This window comes from Somniosus microcephalus, chromosome 1 (assembly GCF_052327205.1).
Source record: "Somniosus microcephalus isolate GS21.2 chromosome 1, FLI_Smic_1.0, whole genome shotgun sequence".
NCBI lineage: Eukaryota > Metazoa > Chordata > Chondrichthyes > Squaliformes > Somniosidae > Somniosus > Somniosus microcephalus.
The window spans coordinates 122,792,171-122,815,312 of record NC_140987.1 but is presented as its reverse complement, the minus strand read 5'-3'; the positions used below and the strand labels follow the sequence as shown (position 1 = coordinate 122,815,312).

The window sequence follows — 23,142 nt, the reverse complement described above, 5'->3', positions numbered from 1 at the left end:
CATAGGATGCAACCATTAACAAATTGTGGCAGGGATTAAAAAAAGACATCTATAAATTTGCTTCAAGGATTACAAATTTAAACAGATAAAAGTTTATAAATGAACAAAGATATGTTTGATTATTTTGCAATAACCTCCATGTTGATGAATGAAGTTGACATTATTGTCTATTTGATGTTACCCCCTGTATTCGTTTAGCACAAGTACAGTACTACTGAATGAAATAATGATGGCTATAAATTTGCTTGTGATTGCTGATAATAGTGCAAGTTAATTAAGTGGAACAAAGATGAATAAAGCCTGAGGCTAGTATCTGTGTGCTCTAATGCTGGTCTGACGTAGTGTGTTAAACAAAAAAGTGCTAATTTTACATGCAGCACTTGCTCATAATCAAATACATTACCCAATTTTCCACAACTGACATTTAAAATTGCAACATTACTAAAGTAAATAATTATCTGGTTAGGAACACACTAACTGGCAGTGAGATGATGATATTACAAACACGAACCATATGGTACAAGATCTGAAAAGTCTGCAGCAACAGCCAAAGTTTGGAACGTTAATCTCTTAAAATGCAATGTGGTTACACCTGTAACAGGATCAGAATCTGAAAAACCTATAAATGCACATCATAGATCACAAAATAACATAACTAACATTCTGAAAATGTAGTGGTAATATAATCAATTACTGGTCTACAGTCGGTTTGTCATATTCTTAGAGGTTTCATTACATGACCTCTGGCCTCCAATTGGCCCTTGCAGTCATACAGCCTTTTTGTTCCATTTCCAGTATCTAATAAGCGAAAGTGTTCAAATAAAATGAAAAAACCCACTTTTTGTAATGCCCCTATGACTTTTCTCCTGGGTTGCTCACAGCAGTGTCCAGATTATTACACCTGGAGACTCCAGAACAATCCTGGAGGATCGACAACCCTAGTCTACAGAGGTTCAAGATTTAAGAGAGGAACTCCTATTACAAAAACAGGTTGTTTCTGGAATTGAAGCCATGTAAATAAGATGTAGCAATAACAATGGGAACAACTGGTAAACAAAGTAACATTTTTCAACACAAAATGTAAACAATTCTAACCTAAGATTACACGGTTGGAGTAAGTATGCATTAAGCTTTGAACCCAACACTAGAGAGTACTTTTAATATGGCCGGAGCAGATAATTTGTTACGGCAAGTGACTTTTCATCACCCAGAGACCAGTATTTTCACTGCCTTTCGGGGTGTTCATACAAAACTGTGGAAGTCAAGCAGAAAATGCTCTGCAGTATGTGCTCTAACTAAACAAGGGACGGGGGTGGGGGGACGGGACTGGAGAAACAGAGTGATTCGTACTCTTTGTTCTGGACTTATGGACATTTTACATGCAGATAGCACCCTCTGGTGGTGGTTATTGTGTTAGCAGTGTTTGTATGCAGCAGAGGTCATTTGACCTTTCTACCTTTCTTCCTGTTTGACCCAGGAAGTAGAATTCCAGGAAGAACCTAACTGAGTAATGGAGGATCTTCCATGAGGGATCCTTAATCCAATGTAATCTGATCTCATGTTAGGCCAGGTGCAATATCTGTGAGTATCTTTGTTTGTTAGCATAATAGCAACTTTGTCAGGGTAGTATTTTGACAATACTATGTTTATGAGAAGTAATAGTTGATATTTACAGAAGTACAGTCCAAATGTTAGTTAGTTATACAATTAGTCTATTCTACTGTTGTAAATATGTTTATATCTTATGTAATATCTAATGTATAGTACTCAGTTTATGTACAAAACATACTTTGTCTTTGTTTACAATTTCACAAATTTGTTCAAGTAAAGCTTCAAACAGCGAAACGGCTTCACGAGGAATTATTTGAATAAGTGTTTAACTTGCTGGATAACTAGATAGGAGCACGTCTAGCGAGGCCAGTACACTCTTTGATGAAAACTGTCATAACAATTTAAAAACAACATTGCAAACAAGTTTATAACATGAGAAAAAGTATCAAAGATGACTTCGAAAATTCGGTGGCACTTAGGCCATTAAACATTTCGGTGGGCATTGAAAAATCTTTGATGCTCGTCAAGTAAAATGTACTTTAGTTAATAGAGAAAATAAGTCTCTCTTCAAATGGGAGCTGGGTAAATTGCATTTGAAAGCAATTACTACAATGGCATTTCAAGGAGGAATGGATGTTCACAGCTGGAGTCCTGGGTTATTGGGCAAAATTCATGAACAACACATTCCCCTATATTAATTAGCCAGGGTACTTTATCAAGTGCAAAATGCTGAGACTGCTTTTCGTGTACAAAAACACTTCAAATTGTCTTAGGAGGTTTCTGTGTTAGGTGTATAAAATTATGAGGGGCCTAGATAGAGTGGATAGGAAGGTCCTATTTCCCTTAGCAGAAGGGTCAATAACCAGGGGGCATAGATTTAAAGTAATTGGTAGAGATTTAGAGGGGATTTGAGGGGAAATGTCTTCACCCAGAGGGTGGTGGGTGTCTGGAACTCACTGTCTGAAAGGGTGGTAGAGGCAGAAACCCTCACCACATTTAACAAGTGCTTGGATGTGCATTTGAAGTGCCATAATCTACAGGGCTACGGACCAAGAGCTGGAAAGTGGGACTAGGCTAGATAGCTCGTCGGCCGGCGCAGACACAATGGGTCGAAATGGCCTCCTTCCGTGCTGTATTTTTCTATGAATCTATGATACATTACTATAAGTCTGCCAAGTAGTAACCACATCATACTTACCATTTCACATTAAAAGAAAATTAATGCTTAGGCTTTAGTTTCAAGTTAAGGATGGAGTCCTGTCATCACTGCTTGCCTGAACTCTAACTGCAGATCAACAATCATCGCCCCTCTCCGTATTTCCCTCCAAAACGTCTGTTCACTCGCAAACGAGATCCTGACCATTCACAACTTCATTGTGAATGATTGCATTGACATCCTGGCTTTGACTGAAACTTGGCTCAGAGGTGGGTGACACCTTGCCCCTTGCCAAAGTCTCCCCCCACCTGGCTATGACAGTGTGGTCCTCATCACCAAGACACACCTCAGTCTCTCCCCTTACGCCTCAGCAACTTTTACCACCTTTGAGTACCACCATTCTCGCCTCCTTTAAAATTAATTGTTGTCCACTGGTCCCTCCATGCCCCATCCAAGGCATGTCCTCCCTTAGCCTCCACACTAAGCAACTGCTAATCCTCAGTGATTTCAATCTCCATCTCAGCATCCGTTGCCCTCTTTCCTCTGAATTAACCGTCGTCCTGTCCTCCTTAACCTCTCTCCATATAAACTCTCCTACCTGTATTCACAGTCACCTATTCAACCGTGCCATCTCATGTAGCCTCTCTACTGTCACGGTTTTGATCACCGATGAAGCTATCTGCAACCAATTGCTTATATCCCTTGCCACCACATCCCCCTACCTCCTTCCAACCCAACTTCCTTCTGCACCCCACCGCCCCCGCCACCACCTCGTCGGAAATAACACTCTCCTAAGTCACTTACAATTGCACTTTCAAGCTCCCAAATGTCCAGCATGGACTTCTTTATCACCAATAGGGGCATCTGTATAGGAACAGGAGTAGGCCATTTAGTCCCTCAAGCCTGTTCCATCATTCAATGAGATCATGGATGATCTGCGACCTAACTCCATATACCCACCCGCCTTTGCCACATATCCCTTAATACCTTTGGTTAACAAAAATCTATCAATCTCAGATTTAAAATTAACAATTGATCTAGCATCAACTGCCGTTTGTGGAGAGTTCCAAACTTACACCATCCTTTGTGTGTAGAAGTATTTCCTAATTTCACTCCTGAAAGGTCTGGCTCTAATTTTTAGACTATGCCCCCTAGTCCTAGACTCCACAACCAGCGGAAATAGTTTCTCTCTATCTACCCTATCTGTTCCCCTTAATGTCTTGAAAACTTCGATCAGATCACCCATTAACCATCTAAATTCCAGGGAATACAACCCTAATTTGTGTAATCTCTCCTCGTTATTTAACCCTTGGAGTCCAGGTATCATTCTGGTAAACCTACGCTGCACTCCTTCCAAGTCCAATATATCCTTCCTATGGTGTGGTGCCCAGAACTGCTCACAGTCCTCCAGGTGTGGTCTAACCAGGGTTTTGTATAGCTGAAGCATGACTTCTATTCCCTTGTATTCTAGTTCTCTAGATATAAAGGTCAGCATTCCATTAGCTTTTTTGATTATTTTCTGTACCTGTCCACGACATTTTAATGAACTATGTACCTGGACCCCCGAGTCTCTTTGGACCTCCACGGTTTTTAGTTTTTCACCATTTAGAAAGTACCCTGCTCTATCCTTTTTAGGTCCAAAGTCGATGACCTCACATTTACCTACATTGAAATCCATTTGTCAGTTTTACCCATTCACTTAATCTATCAATATCTCTTTATAATTTTATGCTTCCATTTACAGTGCTCCACTGATTACATCTGTCCTGCTGCCTCTGCTGTTTCTCCCTCCCTGTTTTCTTGCCCACCAAGTCAAACTTCCCTTCAAGGTCCTCCACACTGACCTCAAAATCTTCTAGGAAATTGGATATGCTAAAACAAACAGGATATCAAGTTCTCTAGATTGCTGAATACTTCTGGAAAATTATGTTTTCATATTTTAACTATTTTATCTTCATTTTCACTACCATTTTTATCTTTCAGAATGTTAACATCCTAGCTACACTTCTACTGTTATGATTCTGAAAGATTTTCAGTATTGGCTCATGTGAGCATGGACACTGGCATGGACCTTTTGGGAAGAATGGCCTGTTTCTGTGCTGTAAATACTATGTATTGCACTTATCATTTGCTTTACTCGTCTCTTTAGCCTTTTTGTACCTCCAGTTTCTCCATTAACTCCCTCCAACAGGCAAATCCTTTCCCTTACCACTATTTTTCCCCATTCCACTGAGCTGCTGAGTTTTCTTCAACTTCCCCCTTCTTATTCCTAGCAACATCTTTATTGTTATCCAGTGCCTGAAGACTAATTGACATTTATCTCCTTCTATAAACCATTCTCATCGCCGCCTCTTAATATACCCAAACCCTGCCTCCTGTTGACAGCAGATAAAGAAGCCAACACATACCTTATGTACCTCCTGCAACTGGACTCATACTCCGCTTTCCTTCTGACTCCAATACCAGTCAGTATCAGCTATGCACTTTCAACCTCACCAATGCCCTACAACACATGCACTCGACGTTCTAACTCCTTTCACCTTCAGGTTTTCAATTGGCAAGAGTAATTATTAGATCATTCGCTCTGACAACTGTAAACATATCACACTATACAGAAACTGTTGTGCTAATTTCACCTTCTGCGTCCTTGTGCAGCTAAGGCACAGCCTTCAGCCATTATAAGCCCTGTACTCTGGCATTCTCTCCCTAAACCCCTCTGCCTTGCTACATCTCTCCCATCTCTCAGGTGGACGTAAAAGATCCCATGGCACTATTTCGAAGAGGAGCAGGGGAGTTATCCCCGGTGTCCTGGCCAATATTTATCCCTCAGTCAACATAACAAAAACAGATTATCTGGTCATTATCACACTGCTGTTTGTGGGAGCTTGCTGTGCGCAAAATAGCTGCTGCGTTTCCCACATTACAACAGTGACTACACTCCAAAAGTACTTCATTGGCTGTAAAGCACTTTGAAACGTCCGGTGGTCGTGAAAGGCACTATATAAACTTAAGTTTTTCTTTCTTTAAATAGTCCCATCTAAACCCATCTCGTCGCTGTTCATTTCCCCCCTTTCTGCAGAGCCTTGGGGTGTTCTGTTGTGTTAATGATCTATACAGGTGCAATTTGTTAGTGCTGTTAGAGACCCTGATATTAACTTATTTACAAATTTCTCAGTCTTAAAATATCCCTTACACAACTTAAGTTTCTTTTACTTAATTTAAAGTTGTCTACAGTAGTTACAGCCAATAAAAAACATCTTTGAGTGAAATGATAGTCTTACCTGCTGAATCAAACTGCCATCCCTCCTCCTAACCAAAATCAAAACACCACTGCCTGAAATGAAAAGCTGATCCTGCTCACTCAATTTCTTCTTTGTTCCTCCTCAATCAAACTCTGCCCTCACTCTTCTAAAATGCTGCCATCACTGTCAACCATTTAGTGCAGACTCGATTCCAAATGCAATACAGCTTATAATGAACATGTTCGTATTAATGCGATTTGCCTGCTATATGAGATGGCTGTTATAACATGGTAGTGCTGATACTATATAACAAGAATACTCCTTCGATGTAGTGACCTTTTGCCCAGTTGTTGCCATCTCCACTCTGACCTGCAGCTTTATTTAAACTGCAGTCTTGGTACTTAATACAAACTGTAATCCCACACTATTTAGAGGGATTAGAAGTGTTTTAAGTATACAAAAGGTAACTTAACATTAAAGAAATGTTATGCTACTTATTTACTTATTTGTATGTGGAGATGCTCAAAAGAGGAAACATTCAATTTTATTCAGTGGTTGTTATAAAATATGAGACTTCTGTAAGCAAATACCATATTAAAGAATGTACTTAATAGCATAGTTTATGCTGATTGCAACGTGCTATTTGGGAGGCAACTGAAATGTACATTTTGACAAATGTAGTTTCTAACCAATAACTCCTATAGGTCAGCGATGGCAACAGCTGAGATTACATTGGATATATGGCATAAAAACAGGCCATTCAGCCCAACCAGTCTATGCCAGTCTTTCCTCATCTAAATCTATCAGCATAACCCTCTATTCCATTCTCCCTCATATGTTTGTCCAGCCTCCCCTTAAATGCATCTATACTATTTGCTTCAGCCACTCCGTGGTAGCGAGTTCCACATTCTCACCACTCTTTGGGAAAAGAAGTTTCTTCTGAATTCCCTATTGGATTTCCTGGTGACTATCTTATGTTGCTGGCCTCCAGTTATGCTCTTCCCACAAGTGGAAACATTCTCACTGTATCCACTCTATCAAAACCCTTCATAATTTTATAGACCTCTATTAGGTCACCCCTCAGCCTTATTTTTTCCAAGAGAATAGAGACCCAGCCTGTTCATCCTTTCCTGATATGTAGACCCTCGCATTTCTGGTATCATCCTTGCAAATCTTCTCTGCACCCTCTCCTGTGCCTCTATATCCTTTTTATAATATGGCGACAAGAACTGTACGCAGTACTCTAAGTGTGGTCTAACCAAGGTTCGATACAGGTTTAGTATAGCTTCCCTACTTTTCAATTCTATCCCTCGAGAAATAAACCCTAGCGCTTGGTTTGCATTTTTAATGGCCTTGCTAGCCTGTGGCGCAACTTTTAGTGATTTGTGTATTTGTACTCCGAGATCCCTTTGTTCCTCTACCCCACCTAGACTCGCACCCACCAAGTGATAAGTGACCTCCCTATTCTTCCTACCAAAATTTAATACCTCACATTTGTCTGTGTTGAACTTCATTTGCCAATTAGTTGCCCATTCTGCAAGTTTATTCATTTGTAATTTGTTGCAGTCCTCCTCAGCATTGACTATTGCCCCCAATTTGGTGTCATCCGCAAATTTAGAAATTGTGTTTTTGATTGCAAAGTCTAAATCGTTAATGTAAATTGTGAACAGCAGTGGTCCCAGCACTGATCCTTGTGGAACACCACTACCCACCTTCTGCCACTCTGAATAGCTACCCTTTACTCCCACTCTCTGCTTTGAAGCCAGCCAGCAATCCATTCTGCTACTTGTCCCGACTCCACATTCTCTGACCTTATTCATTAGTCTATTATGGGGTACCTTATCGAAGGCCTTTTGAAAATCCAGATAAACTACAACTACTGCATTACCATTGTCCACTCTCTCTGTTACCTCTTCAAAAAATTCAATAAGTTTGGTCAAGCAAGATTTTCCCTTTTGAAATCCATGCTGACTATTCATTATTATACTTTTCGTTTCTAGATGTTCTTCTATTCTCTCCTTCAGTGGGGGATTCCATTATTTTTCCTACCACTGATGTTAAGCTGACTGGTCTATAGTTCCGTGGACATGTTCTATCCCCCTTCTTAAATATAGGCATTGCGTTAGTTAAGGAAAACAATGAGGTAACAAAACCATTTGAAAACACGTGGAATCTGAATAAAACAAAATAGATATGTACTATCTAATATAAAAAATATATTTGGTGCAGGCAACATGGACATTACAGAAACGCCGCAGGATCATCCACGGATGGATTTCCTCTAAGCCAGTCCATTGTTCTTTTATTTACTACATTTATTTCAATTCTTCCAACCTATTTGTTTCTCTCTCTACCACAATTTGGCCAAGACTATTCGCTTTGGGCACAATCGACAATCCGGACACACATTGCACTAGTTTTGAGAAGTGTTTTTTTTCTTTCAAGTTTCCGCTCAAACTCATTTACATATCTCCGAACGTTAAATCTGCCATGAACCAGCGCAATCAGGCAGCATTTTAGAACGTAATTTTTAAAAAGTTTGCATTCAATAATAATACGATATATTTAAGAGTGGTAACCTGGTGCAGTTTTATTAATACAGCTGCAAATGGGTTTATCACAAAAAATAAGCATTTTTAATCAGTATCTAGTACACCACCTGTGAGTAACCAGATTTTAAATAACTGAAAATGACTTAAAAAAACTATACAGAACCATTTACTAGTTATATTCTTGTCCACTAGTCAGTTTCTTAGTTAATGCAAAAAAAGTTAAAAGCTTTTAAAACATGCCTATTCGTGTCCTTGCGCCTAAAAAAAGGCATAATTTTAAGAGCCTCCTCAAAGGCCTGCAAAAGGGAGCAATTTGTGGAAACTCAGAATGGTGATTAATTTGATAAGAGGTCGTGGCCAGTTTTGTGGGCAGGGCTGGCTTCAAAGCGTGATATTTTTTAAACTAGTGCAAAAGATCACAGAAACTCAATTTGCGCTGAACGGAATTTGCACTTAAAATTCCTCAATCTTTTGCGCTGGTTTGGTTAATTTTGGGCGAATTGTGCTGAATTAAAAACAACGCAGCCTAGTGAAAACTCCTGCCCAATGCATCAAGCCTATTGTTCCAGCCGACCATGTATAAACTGCTCCTGACTAACTGGCTTCAGGAGGGAGAGAAAAGGTTCCATCTGTAGGTCAGTAGAGGCATAAATCATACAGGTCAAACTACTGATCTTCACCAAACATGCTGTGTAAGGAATTGCTCTAAAAGGAACTGGGAAACTATATTTGCTGAGAATTAAGGATAGATTTCACAATTTTGTTACTTAAGTTTACTTCTGTAAACATAGTTTTGTGGACAGTATACAAAAAATATTTCAATTGGGAGAGCTACAGCATTAAAATGACAACACGAGACAGAAGCGTTGTTTACAAGCTAGTAACATTACTGTACACAAGGTCACCACTGTAAATCAATGTCTCAATAATTTATCTTGCACCATGGCAACTGCCAGTACCAATGGTATAATCCCATTGGCATTATTTTTAATTAGTAGAGAGCTATGAATGACTGCACTGTAGTTTACAACTATCAAAGATTCTCCCACAAGGCACATAGAATCACAAAGTTTCTACTGCATATACTTGTTATGTCCTACCCTCTACAAATTGCTGCTTCTTTCTTCCAAATGTTTGCAATTCTACCACAGAAAGACAAGTCTTCCTTTGTAGACTGCATCATATGACCTAATCAGGACCTGTGCTACTTATATGGATATTCTATTTTTTTGAAACAAATTTCAAATTAGTATAAAGACAGTTAATAAACACGTGTTTGGCATACAGCACATGCAACTCCCAATAGTGATTCATTCAAGAACCTGACCAACAGCACTGTGGGAATACCTTCACTACAAGGACTGCAACGGTTCAAGAGGGCGGCTCACCACCACCTTCTCAACAACAACAACAACAATTTGCATTTATATAGCACCGACACCAAGCCACATAAGGGGAAATTAGGACAGGTGACCAAAAGCTTGGTCAAAGAGGTAGGCTTTAAGGAGCATCTTAAAGGAGGAAAGAGAGGTAGAAAGGCTTAGAGGCTTAGGCAAGGAATTCCAGAGCTTAGGGCCCAGGCAACAGAAGGCACGGCCACCAATGGTTGAGCGATTATAATCAGGGATGCTCAAGAGGGCAGAATTCGAGGAGCGCAGATATCTCAGGGGGTTGTGGGGCTGAAGGAGATTACAGAGATAGGGAGGGGCAAGGCCATGGAGGGATTTGAGAACAAGGATGAGAATTTTGAAATCGAGGTGTGGCTTAACCGGGAGCCAATGTAGGTCAGTGACCACAGGGGTGATGGGTGAACGGGACTTGGTGAGAGTTTGGACACGGGCAGCCGAGTTTTGGGTCACCTCAAGTTTACGTAGGGTAGAATGTGGGAGGCCAGCCAGGAGTGCATTGGAATAGTCAAGTCGAGAGGTAACAAAGGCATGGATGAGGGTTTCAGCAGCGGATGAGCTGAGGCAAGGGCGGAGAGGGGCGATGTTACAGAGGTAGAAATAGGTGGTCTTAGTTAGAAGAACATAAGAAGTAACAGCAGAAGTAGGCCATATGGCCCCTCGAGCCTGCTCCACCATTCAATAAGATCATGGCTGATCATCAACCTCAACTCCACTTTCCCGCCCAATCTCCATATCCTTGGATTCCCCTAGAGTCCAAAAATCGATCTATCTATCTCAGCCATGACTATACTCAAAGACTCAGCATTCACAGCCCTCTGGGGCAGAGAATTCCAAAGATTCACAACCCTCCGAGTGAAGAAATTCCTCCTCATCTCAGTCTTAAATGGCCACCCCCTTATCCCGAGACTCCTCTTCTTAGATAGTCCCTCGGAACCGAGGATGACTTGCTTCCACATTAAAAATGAGTTAGCAGGTGACTGATGAGTCCAATGCGGAACCTACAGTCTCTGTCACAGGTGGGGCAGACTGTGGTTGAAGGGGTGGGTGGGTGGGGTGCTTGGGTTTGACGTGCACTCCTTCCGCTGTTTGCGCTTAGCTTCCGCTTGCTCCCGGCGAAGAGACTCGAGGTGTTCGGCGCCTTCCCGGATGCTTCTCCTCCACTTTGTGCAGTCTTGGGCCAGGGATTCCAGGTGTCAGCGGGGATGTTGCACTTTTTCAAGGAGGCTTTGAGGGTGTCCTTGAAGCGTTTCCTCTGCCCAACTGGGGCTCTCTTGCCGTGTCGGAGCTCCGAGTAGAGCGCTTGTTTTGGGAGTCTCATATCGAGCACGTGGACAATGTGGCCCGTCTATTGGAGCTGATCGAGCGTGGTCAATGCTTCGATGCTGGCCTGAGTGAGAACAGTGACGTTGGTGCGCCTATCCTGCCAAGGGATTTACAGGATCTTGTGGAGGCAGCGTTGGTGGTACCTCTCCAGTGCTTTGAGGTGCCTGCTGTACATGGTCCTTGTCTCTGAAGCATACAGGAGGGCAGGTATCACTACTGCTCTGTACACCATGAGCTTGGTGCAGGGTTTGAAGTCCTGGTCTTCAAACAATCTCTTCCTCAGGCGTCCGAAGGCTGCACTGGCACACTGAAGGCGGTGTTAGACGTCGTCATCGACGTCTGCCCTTGTTGACAGTAGGCTCCCAAGGTATGGAAAGTGGTCCACGTTGTCCAAGGCTTCATCATGGATTTTGATAATTGGGGGACAGCACTGTGTGGCGGGGGCAGGTTGGCAGAGAATTTGTCTTACGGATGTTTAGTGTAAGGCCCATGCTCTCGTACGCTTCGGTGAAGGTGTTGACGATGGTTTGGAGTTCGACCTCAGAGCGTGCGCAGACACAAGCGTCGTCTGCATACTGTAATTCGACGACAGAGGAAGGGACAACCTTGGATCTGGACTGGAGGCAAAAGAGGTTGAACAGTTTCCCATTTGTTCTGTAGATTAGCTCCACACCAGCGGGGTGCTTACTGAGGGTGAGATGGAGCAATGCAGTAAGGAAAATCGAGAAGAGCGGTGAAGAGGTGCGATGACACAGCCTTGCTTGACCCTGGTCCCTACGTGAATTGGGTCTGTGGTGGATCCATTGGTCAGGATCACGGCTTGCATGTCGGAGGATGGTGGCAGACTTTTGAGGAGGACACTCCATAATCCCTCACGGTTGACGGTATCGAAGGCCTTTGTGAGGTCAAAGGCGGCCATGTACAGCGGTTAGTGCTGTTCCCTGCATTTCTCTTGTAGTTGACACGCGGTGAAGATCATGTCCATTGTGCCCCTTAGTGGGCGGAATCTGCATTGCGACTCTGCGAGGAGCTCTTCAGCCACTGGGAGAAGGTGATTGAGGAGGATTCTTGCAATTACTTTTTCCCTGTGGCAGACAGCAGGGAAGCTCCTCTGTAATTACCGCAATCGGACTTGTCACCTTTCTTGAAGATGGTCACAATTACGGCATCTCTTAGATACCCTGGCATGCTCTCCTCTTTCCAAATAAGAGAAATGAGTTAATGTATTTGCGCCAATAGTGCTTCTCTGCCTCCATCTGCTCCTGAGGCCTTGTTGTTCTTCAGTTGTCGGATGGCCTTTTCAACCTCATGCCGGGCTGGGGTTGTGCTGAGGTGGTGGCGGGTAGCATGCTGCGGGATGGAATTGAGGACACTCGCATCGAAGACAGAGTCTCGGTTAAGGAGATCTTCGAAGTGTTCCTCCCAGCGTCTCTGTCTTTGATGAGTACCTCTCTGTTCTTGGCCCACAGTAGGTAGGACCTTGGGTGCTTGGGCCGTAGGTGGTCTTGACTGCGCTAAAGAATCCATGCACGTCGTGGTTGTCGGCTAACTGCTGGATCTCCTGCGCTTTCTCCACCCATCATCTGTTCTTTAGGTCGCGAGTTTTTTGTTGGACCTCAGCCTTCAGGCGTCTGTCGAGCTGCTTTCTTGCTCTTGAGTTCTGTTGCTGTTTCCAGGTCAGGAATGCCTTGTGCTTGCGGCTGATTAGCTCCTGGATCTCCTGGTCGTTCTCGTTGAACCAGTCTTGGTGTTTCCTGGTCGCGTGACCGAGCGTCTCTTCACAGGTGCTGATTATGGAGGCCTTGAGTGCAGACCAGGCGCTGTGGACACTCTGTATCTCAATCACTGGGAGTCGTCCGGTTGGTTGTGAGGCGCAGGCTGAATAGGGCTTTCTTAGCAGGGCCTTTGAGTGCTCCAGCGTTGATTTTCCTGCGGCATTGCTTCTGTTGCCGCCGCTGCTTTGGGGCTACATTGATGGAGATGACAGCGGATTAGGCGGTGGTCTGTCCAGCAGTCGTCAGCTCCTGTCATGGCGTGGGTGATGCGGACGTCCTTGCGGTCCCTCACTCGATGACCTAGTCCAGCAGATGCCAGTGCTTGAAGCGAGGGTGTTGCCATGAAGCCTTGTACTTGTGTCTCTGATGGAACAAGGTGTTGGTTATGACAAGGCCATAGTCTAAGCATTTTGTCAGGAGGAGGGTACCACTGGAGTTGGCTTTCCCTACCCGCTTCTGCCGATCACACCTACCCAGAGGTCTGTGTCCTTTCCAACTCTGGCGTTAAAGTCGCCAAGGAGGTTCAGCTTGTCGCCTGTTGGGACTCTGGACAGGGATTGTTCGAGGCTGGAGTAGAATTCCTCTTTGGTCTCGTCTGTGGCTTCCAGTGTTGGGGCGTATGCACTGATGACCTTAGCGCACTGGTTCCGGGCTAGGGTGAGCCGTAGTCATGAGGCGCTCGTTTATTCCACAAGTGGAGTCTCTGAGACGTTCAACTAGCTCATTTTTAATGACGAAACCTAGCCCATGTAGGGGGCGTTCTTCAGGTTTGCCTTTCCAGAAGGTGGTGTAACCATCGCCTTGCTCCTTGAGCTGGCCTTCCCCTGCCCACCGGGTCTCGCTTAGGGCGGCAATGTCTATGTCGAAACATCTGAGCTCCCGGGCAACGATAGCAGCACGGCGTTCCGGTCTGTCGCTGTTGGGGTTGTCCATGAGGATCCGGACGTTCCAGCTCCCGAACTTCATTTTAACGGGTGGAAAATGTCTGTGCATGAATTCTTTTAACGTGGGGTGGCAGTTGCACACCAGCTACCACACGAGCTTGACAGAGCAAGGTCTTGGTCCAATGGCAAGGGGATCCAAGACGATTGGAGACCAGGCTCTGCTACATCGGCCTAGCACACACACACACACAAACATACTGCTACTGTCCTCCTCCCTCCTTTTCGCAGGTCCTCTCTGCCTGGGTTTCATAGGCTGCAGTGTGGTCCTCCCGACCCCACTGCTGGTTCACGCTGCGCCACTCCTGGGCCTCGACCTCACTGCTGGGCTCATCCTCGCTCCTGGGCCCCGACCACCTTATAGTGCGTCTCCTTCTAGCGAGTGTGTCCCGCGCTGTGTCTCCTTCTAGCGAGTGTGTCCCGCGGTGTGTCTCCTTCTGGCGAGTGTGTCCCGCGCTGTGTCTCCTTCTGGCGAGCGTGTCCCGCGCTGTGTCTCCTTCCGGCGAGCGTGTCCCGCGCTGTGTCTCCTTCCGGCGAGCGTGTCCCGCGCTGTCTCTCCTTCCGGCGAGCGTGTCCCGCGGTGTCTCCTTCCGGCGAGCGTGTCCCGCGGTGTCTCCTTCCGGCGAGCGTGTCCCGCGGTGTCTCCTTCCGGCGAGCGTGTCCCGCGGTGTCTCCTTCCGGCGAGCGTGTCCCGCGGTGTCTCCTTCCGGCGAGCGTGTCCCGCGGTGTCTCCTTCCGGCGAGCGTGTCCCGCGGTGTCTCCTTCCGGCGAGCGTGTCCCGCGGTGTCTCCTTCCGGCGAGCGTGTCCCGCGGTGTCTCCTTCCGGCGAGCGTGTCCCGCGGTGTCTCCTTCCGGCGAGCGTGTCCCGCGGTGTCTCCTTCCGGCGAGCGTGTCCCGCGGTGTCTCCTTCCGGCGAGCGTGTCCCGCGGTGTCTCCTTCCGGCGAGCGTGTCCCGCGGTGTCTCCTTCCGGCGAGCGTGTCCCGCGGTGTCTCCTTCCGGCGAGCGTGTCCCGCGGTGTCTCCTTCCGGCGAGCGTGTCCCGCGGTGTCTCCTTCCGGCGAGCGTGTCCCGCGGTGTCTCCTTCCGGCGAGCGTGTCCCGCGGTGTCTCCTTCCGGCGAGCGTGTCCCGCGGTGTCTCCTTCCGGCGAGCGTGTCCCGCGGTGTCTCCTTCCGGCGAGCGTGTCCCGCGGTGTCTCCTTCCGGCGAGCGTGTCCCGCGGTGTCTCCTTCCGGCGAGCGTGTCCCGCGGTGTCTCCTTCCGGCGAGCGTGTCCCGCGGTGTCTTCTTCCGGCGAGCGTGTCCCGCGGTGTCTCCTTCCGGCGAGCGTGTCCCGCGGTGTCTCCTTCCAGTGAGCGTGTCCCGCGGTGTCTCCTTCTAGTGAGACTATGGCCCCTAGTTCTATACACTCCAGCCAGGGGAAACAACCTCTCAGCATCTACCCCGTCAATCCCCTTCAGAATCTTGTGTGTTTCAATGAAATCACCTCTCATTCTTCTAAACTCCTGAGAGTATTGGCCCATTCTACAGAATCTCTCATCATAGGACAGCCCTCTCATCCCAGGAATCAATCTAGTGAACCTTCATTGCACCACCTCCAAGGCAAGTATATCCTCCCAGAGATAAGGAGATCAAAACTGTGCAGAGTACTCCAGGTGTGGTCTCACCAAGGCCCTGTACAATTATAACAGAACTTGCTTACTTTTATACTCCAACCCCCTTGCAATAAAGGCCAACATTCAGTTAATTAAATAAATCTGGAATAAAAAGCTAGTATCAGTAATGGTAACCATGAAACTCTCGGATTGTCGGAAAAACCCATCTGGTCCATTAATGGTCCTTTAGGGAAGGAAATCTGCCGTCCTTACCTGGTCTGGCCTATATGTGACTCCCGACCCACAGCAATGTGGTTGACTCTTAACTGCTCTGTGAAATGGCCTAGCAAGTCACTCAGTTGTAACTAACCGCTACGAAACAAAATAATAAGAATGAAACCGGATGGACCACCCGACATCGACCTCGGCTACGGACACGGCAATGGCACACCCAGCCCAGTCAACCCTGCAAAGTCCTCCTCACCAACATCTGGGGACTTGTGCCAAAATTGGGAGAGCTGTCCCACAGACTAGTCAAGCAACAGCCTGACATAGTCATACTCACAGAATCATACCTTTCACCAATGTCCCAGACTCCTCCATCGCCATCCCTGGGTATGTCCTGTCCCACCGTCAGGATAGGCCCACCAGGGGTGGTGGCACAGTGGTATACAGTCGGGAAGGAGTGGCCCTGGGAGTCTTCAACATTGACTCCGGACCCCATGAAGTCTCATGGCTTCAGGTCAAGCATGGGCAAGGAAACCTCCTGCTGATTACCACCTACTCAGCTGATGAATCAGTACTCCTCCATGTTTAACACCACTTGGAAGAAGCACTGAGAGTAGCAAGGGCACAGAATGTACTTTGGGTGGGGGACTTCAATGTCCATCACCAAGAGTGGCTCGGTAGCACCACTACTGACCGAGCTGGCCTAGTCCTGAAGGACATAACTGCCACTCTGGGCCTGCGACAGGTGGTGAGTGAACCAACACGAGGGAAAAACCGACTTCACCTCGTCCTCACCAATCTACCTGTCGCAGATGCATCTGTCCATGACAACATTGGCAGCAGTGACCACCGCACAGTCATTGTGGAGACAAAGTCCCGTCTTCACACCAAGAACAACCTACATCGTGTTGTGTGGCACTACCACCATGCTAAATGGGTTAGATTCAGAACAGCAGCTCAAAACTGGGCATCCATGAGGCGCTGTGGGCTATCAGCAGCAGCAGAATTGTATTCCACCACAATCTGTAACCTCATGGCCCGGCATATCCCTCACTCTACCATTATCAAGCCAGGGGACCAACCCTGGTTCAACAACGAATGTAGATCATCAAAAATGAGGTGCCAACCTGCGGAAGCTGCAACACCGGACTACATGCATGCTAAAAAGCAGAAGCAGCATGCTATAGAGAGGGCTAAGCGATCCCACAATCAACGGATCAGATCAAAGCTCTGCAGTCCTGCCACATCCAATCGTGAATGGTGGTGGACCATTAAACAACTAACAGGGGGAGGAGGAGGCTCAAAGAATATCCCCATCCTCAATGATGGTGGAGCCCAGCAAGTGAGTGCAAAAGACAAGGCTGAAGCATTTGCAACCAACTTCAGCCAGAAGTGCCGAGTGGATGATCCATATCGGCCTACTCCCGAGGTCCCCACCATCACAGAAGCCAGTCTTCAGCCAATTCGATTCACTTCACGTGATATCAAGAAACGGCTGAGTGCACTAGATATAGCAAAGGCTATGAGCCCCAACAACATCCCGGCTATCGTGCTGAAGACTTATGCTCCAGAACTAGCCGTGCCGCTAGCCAAGCTGTTCCAGTACAGCTACAAAACTCTCATCTATCCGACAATGTGGAAAACTGCCCAGGTATGTCCTGTCCACAAAAAGCAGGACAAATCCAACCCGGCCAATTACCGCCCCATCAGTCTACTCTCAATCGTCAGCAAAGTGATGGAAGGTGTCGTCGACAGTGCTATCAAGCGGCACTTACTCACCAATAAGCTGCTCACAGATGCCCAGTTTGGGTTCCGCCAAAACCACTTGGCTCCCGACCTCATTACAGCCTTGGTCCAAACATGGACAAAAGAGTTTAATTCCAGAGGTGAGGTGAGAGTGACTGCCCTTGACATCAAGGCAGCATTTGACCGAGTCTGGCATCAAGAGCCCTAGTAAAACTGAAATCAATGGGAATCGGGGGGAAACGCTCCACTGGCTGGAGTCATACTCAGCACAAAGGAAGATGGTTGTGGTGGTTGAAGGTCAATCATCACAGCCATGCCCGCATGCAACAAGACCTGGACGACGTTCAGGCTTGGGCTGATAAGTGGCAGGTAACATACGTGCCACAGAAGTGCCAGGCAATGTCTATCTCCAACAAGCGAGAGTCTAACCACCTCCCCTTGACATTCAATGGCATTACCATCGCTGAATCCCCCACTATCAACATCCTCGGGGGTCACCATTAACCAGAAACTTAACTGGACCAGCCACATAAATACTGTGGCAACAAGAGCAGGTCAGAGGCTAGGTATTCTGCGGCGGGTGTCGCACCTCCTGACTCCCCAAAGCCTTTCCACCATCTACAAGGCACAAGTAAGGAGTGTGATGGAAAACTCTCCACTTGCCTGGATGAGTACAGCTCCAGCAACACTCAAGAAGCTCGAGACCATCCAGGACAAAGCAGCCCGCTTGATTGGCACCCCATCCACCAGCTTAAACATTCAATCCCTCCACCACCGGCGTACCGTGGCTACAGTGTGTACCATCTACAAGATGCACTGCAGCAACTCACCAAGGATTCTTTGGTAGCACCTCCCAAACCCGCGACCTCTTCCACCTAGAAGGACAAGGGCAGCAGGCGCATGGGAACACCACCACCTCCAAGTTCCCCTCCAAGTCACACACCAGCCTGACTTAGAAGTATATCACCGATCCTTCATCGTCGCTGGGTCAAAATCCTGGAACTCCCTACCCAACAGCACTGTGGGAGTACCATCACCACATGGACTGCAGTGGTTCAAGAAGGCAGCTCACCACCACCCTCTCAAGGGCAACTAGGGATGGGCAATAAGTGTTGGCATTGCCAGCAAGGCCCTGATCCCATAAACGAATTTAAAAAAAACATGCCATTTGCCTTCCTTATTGCTTGCTGTACCTGCATGCTAGCTTTCTGTGTTTCTTGTACGAGGACACCCAAATCTCTCTGAACACCAACATTTGAAAGTTTCTCACCATTTAAAAAATATTCTGTTTTTCTATTCTTCTTACCAAAGTGAATAACCTCACATTTCCCTACATTATACTCCATCTGCCACCTTACTGCCCACTCACTGAGTCTATCTATATCCCTTTGCAGACTCTGTTCTCCTCACAGCTTACTGTCCCATCTAGCTTTGTATCATCAGCAAATTCTGTAATAACCTTTTATGTGGCACCTTATCAAATGCCTTCTGGAAATCCAAATATACTACATCCACTGGTTCCCCTGTATCTACCCTGCTAGTTACATCCACAAAAAACTCTAATAAATTTGTCAAACACGATTTCCCTTCCATAAAACCATGTTGACTCTGCCTAATCATGTTATGATTTTCTAAGTGCCCTGATACCACTTCCTTAACAATGGATTCCAGCATTTTCCCGATGACTGATGTCAGGCTAACTTTTTTCTCTCCCTCCTTTCTTGAATAGCGGCATTACATTAGCGACCTTCCAATCCACTAGGACCATTCTAGAATCTAGGGAATTTTGGAAGATCAAAACCAATGCATCCACCTACTCTTCAGCCACCTCTTTTAGAACCCTAGGATGTAGGCCATCAGGTCCAGGGGATTTGTTGGCTTTTAGTGCCATTAGTTTCGCTAGTACTTTTTCTCTACTTATATTAATTACGTTCCTCACTCTCATTAGACCCTGGGTTCCCCACCATTTTTGGTATGCTTTTTGTGTCTTCCACTGTGAAGACAGATACAAAATTTTGTTTAACGTTTCTGCCATTTCCTTATTCCCCATAATAATTTCTCCTGTCTCAGCCTCTAAGGGACCAATGTTTACTTTTGCTACTCTCTTCCTTTTTACATACTTGTAGAAACTCTTACAGTCTGCTTTTATATTTCTTGCTAGTTTTCTCTCATTCTATTTTTTCCATTTTTATAAATTTTTTGGTCAACCTTTGCTGGTTTCTGAAACTCTCCCAATCCTCAGGCTTACTATTATTTTTTGCAACATTATAAGCTTCTTCTTTCAATCTAATGCTATCCTTAATTTCTTTAGTTAGCCACAGTTGGATCACTTTTCCCGTGGAGTTGTTTCGTTTCTCAATGGAATGTATTTTTGTTGAGAATTATGAAATATTTCTTTAAATGCTAGCCACTGCTTATCTACCGCCATACCTTTTAATCTATTTTTCCAATCTACCTTAGCCAACTCGCCCCTCATACCTATGTAATTGGCTTTATGCTGCGGACATGAAGTCAGAAACTTATTTCAGGGTCAAATATGACACCAAGGTTGCGAACAGTGTGGTTCAGCCTCAGACAGATGACAATTAGGGATAGGAAGAAGGAAAGGAAAGAAGGAAAAGGATAACTCCCCTACTCTTCTTTGAAATAGTGCCATGGGATCTTTTACATCCAGCTGAGAGGACAGATGGGGCCTCGGTTTAACGGCACCTCCAACAGTGCAGCACTCCCTCAGCACTGCACTGGAGTGTCAGCCTAGCTTTATGTGCTCAAGTCCCTGGAGTGGGAACCCACAACCTTCTGACCCAGAGGCGAGTGTTCTTCCAACTGAGCCACAGCTGACACTCCAGACATAAATGCTGGCCTTGCCAGCGACGCCCACATCCCAGGAACGAAGATAAAAAAAAACAACAAGGATGAAAAATGGTACAGTACTTTAAAAATTACTTCCATATACAGTTAATTTATGTTTTAAATGAACAGTTTATTATAGTACCTACTTTATAAGGCTTGTGTTCTTCCTGTTAAAAGGACCAATAATCTTGAACATAAGTTCCACAACACCATTTTTACCCAAGGATACGGCATTGACAGCTGAAAAAATAAGTGGCTAAAATGAACTATACAACACCATGCAACTATTATAAGATAAATTCTAGCAATGTTTCAAAAACAAATCTAAAAGATATGAATAGTGTATAGTGCATTTTGACAATGTATGTAACAATTAATCTTAGAACAAACTAGAATTTCTTCTGATCTATTTTGATTTTTACATTGAAGCTAAGTTGCATTTACATATATGGTTGCATTCCATCTGAGCCAAGTCCAAACCCAAATCACAAACAGACAAATATCATGATAGCCCGCTCCCCCACCGAGTCCAACATAATACAGTACAATGGTTTCAACATTTTTAACAGCTGTCAATTTAGTTGCCAATTTTTCCCCTTTCCTTGTTATGTCCAGATCACTTTAGACAGATGCAAGTAATGCCTGGGTGTGAACCCATGAAGGTGAACACTGTTGAGTCACTCCGTGAAATATTCATTTAAATGAATGCTGTATGCATATGCAGCAATAAGCGTACTTGCTGTACTCAATACTTACCGTTGCTGGAATAAACTCGCAGCAGCTGCAGACAAGGTAAAATCAGCTTGTTGTTCTGCAGGTTTTGTTTCACTAAACTTAAAGTTATACCCAAGGCTCCATTAATTCTGGCTTTGGCTCCAAACTTTTTGTCTATTCAAGAAAACAAAAGAAATAATAATGTACTATGGACTTCAGTAAATATCATCGCCCAGATTTTTTTCTAGATCTTTTCAATAGATTTCTGACTTATCTTTTAATTAGAATGACAAATGAGCATTGTGCAATTTTGTAATATATTTATCATTCCAACGTGTATTGAAGATTTTGTTCAAATTAAACTTTCAGATGTCAGAGGACAATGTCATTTATGATGACTTTGGGGAAACTGGTGATTCTCATAGGAGGTAAGGATTACATAGCACTTACATGAAAAGGTGACTGTACCATGCTAGACGCGGGAGTGATTTTATTCAGACAAAATAGTTTCTTGGCAGAGGTTAGAATCCTATTTAACTCTACATATTTTGACACATTTTTACACACAAAACTATACGCTCCTTTTGCTTTCTCATTACACCAGTAATAAGTGCAGTTAGCCCCTTCTAAAAATGCGCAGGGAGTCAATACTCACTAAAATTTACATTAGCAATTCCTGTGAAAAACAAGTAACTTTCATAATACTTTCATTCCTGTGATTATGCTTCTTTAAAAGAAAGCTCAAAGATGTTGTTATAATGGAAAGATACAATTGCTGTCTCATTGGATTTGCAGGTGTGGCTATATCTAACAATAATTAGTAAACTTGTTGATTCTTTTTGGAACTGCCATTATTGAGGTTACCACATATCTTCACTTCAGATTCCACTGTGGCAGTTTGCGAATTTTAATTCAGTTCTTAAAAAAAAACTGGAAATAAAATATTGGCACCAGTAAAATTGACCATGAAGCTGTCGAATTGTCATAAAAACCCAACTGGTTCACTAATATCCTTTAGGATAGGAAATCTGCCATTCTTACCCAGTCTGGCCTATATTAGCCTTGGCTCATGGCAGCACTCTCGCCTCTGAGTCAGAAGGTTGTGAGTTCAAGTCCCACTCTAGAGACTTGAACACAAAAATTTAGGCCGACACTCCAGTGCAGTACCGAGGGAGTGCTGCACTGTTGGAGCTGCTGTCTTTTGCATGAGATGTTAATCCAAGGCCCTGTCTGCCTTCTCAGGTGGACGGCAATAAACTCTAATCAGCAAAGAACTGGCATGTTTTGGCAACAACTGTTGCAAATCCAACCACATTTTAACATACGACAAGCATATTACAGGGCATGAGGGGTGTAGGAAAACATTTAGCACCGACTTATTTTCTCTCCTTCTGTCTATTTACTCCTCTCCTTGATGAGATAGATATGGTCACTGGGTTGTGTCATCCAGTCACTTTGGTCTCCTGGAGCTTGCTTGATCACTTTTTGGAATTTCCTTCTGGTCTAAAGTTCTTTTTCCCCTGTTTTTTTGTGCCTCTTCCAGGAGATTGGGTGGTTGCAAAGCAGGGGGTGGGGGGGGGGGGGGGGGGAAGTACGGGAGTGATAGTGTGCAGAGGGCACACCATGCCAGGATGGGACAGGCTTAATGGAAGAAATAGTCTTTTCCTGTCCATTCTTGTATGTTTGGTATGTACGTTTTTTCCTAAAGAAACAGGTACCAGGCATTTGTGAGCCTAGTCAGTGCATATTGGAAGGATATTGAACCATGGGGGTATCACAACCAAGTCTGTACTGTCCTTGCCCAGCGTTCACAGGTAAACATCCAGTAAAAGTCGCTGAATATTAATAAGGAGTAGGAATCCTGGCTGATTTTTCTCCACTAACCTAGGCATGCTGAGGCCAAATGTGAATCTCCTAATCACCCAAGCCAAGAGCACATACTAAGGATCGAGCCTTGGGCCCTTCTAGTCCATTTGGCTGAGCTACTGGCCACTTTAACTAGCCGAGCCATCTGGGGACCTTGCAATGAATATTAAGATTTAATCATGGTAAACTATTTGC

General features: G+C 45.0%; 1 protein-coding gene across 6 annotated transcripts in view; it reads right to left on the bottom strand.

The window, feature by feature from the left end:
• agtpbp1 (ATP/GTP binding carboxypeptidase 1) overlaps window positions 1-23,142 on the bottom strand; it is a 410,793-nt gene that overhangs the window by 230,255 nt on the left and 157,396 nt on the right. For all 6 annotated transcript variants that reach the window (XR_015078056.1, XM_085985173.1, XM_085985187.1 and 3 more), the window contains 2 exons: window positions 21,124-21,255; window positions 20,514-20,607 (listed from right to left, as the gene is read on the bottom strand). Coding sequence is in view for 5 of the 6 variants with exons in the window: in XM_085985173.1 (XP_085841299.1) it covers window positions 20,514-20,607; window positions 21,124-21,255 (226 nt within the window). In the remaining variant the exon portion in view is untranslated. The remainder of the gene's footprint in view (window positions 1-20,513; window positions 20,608-21,123; window positions 21,256-23,142) is intronic.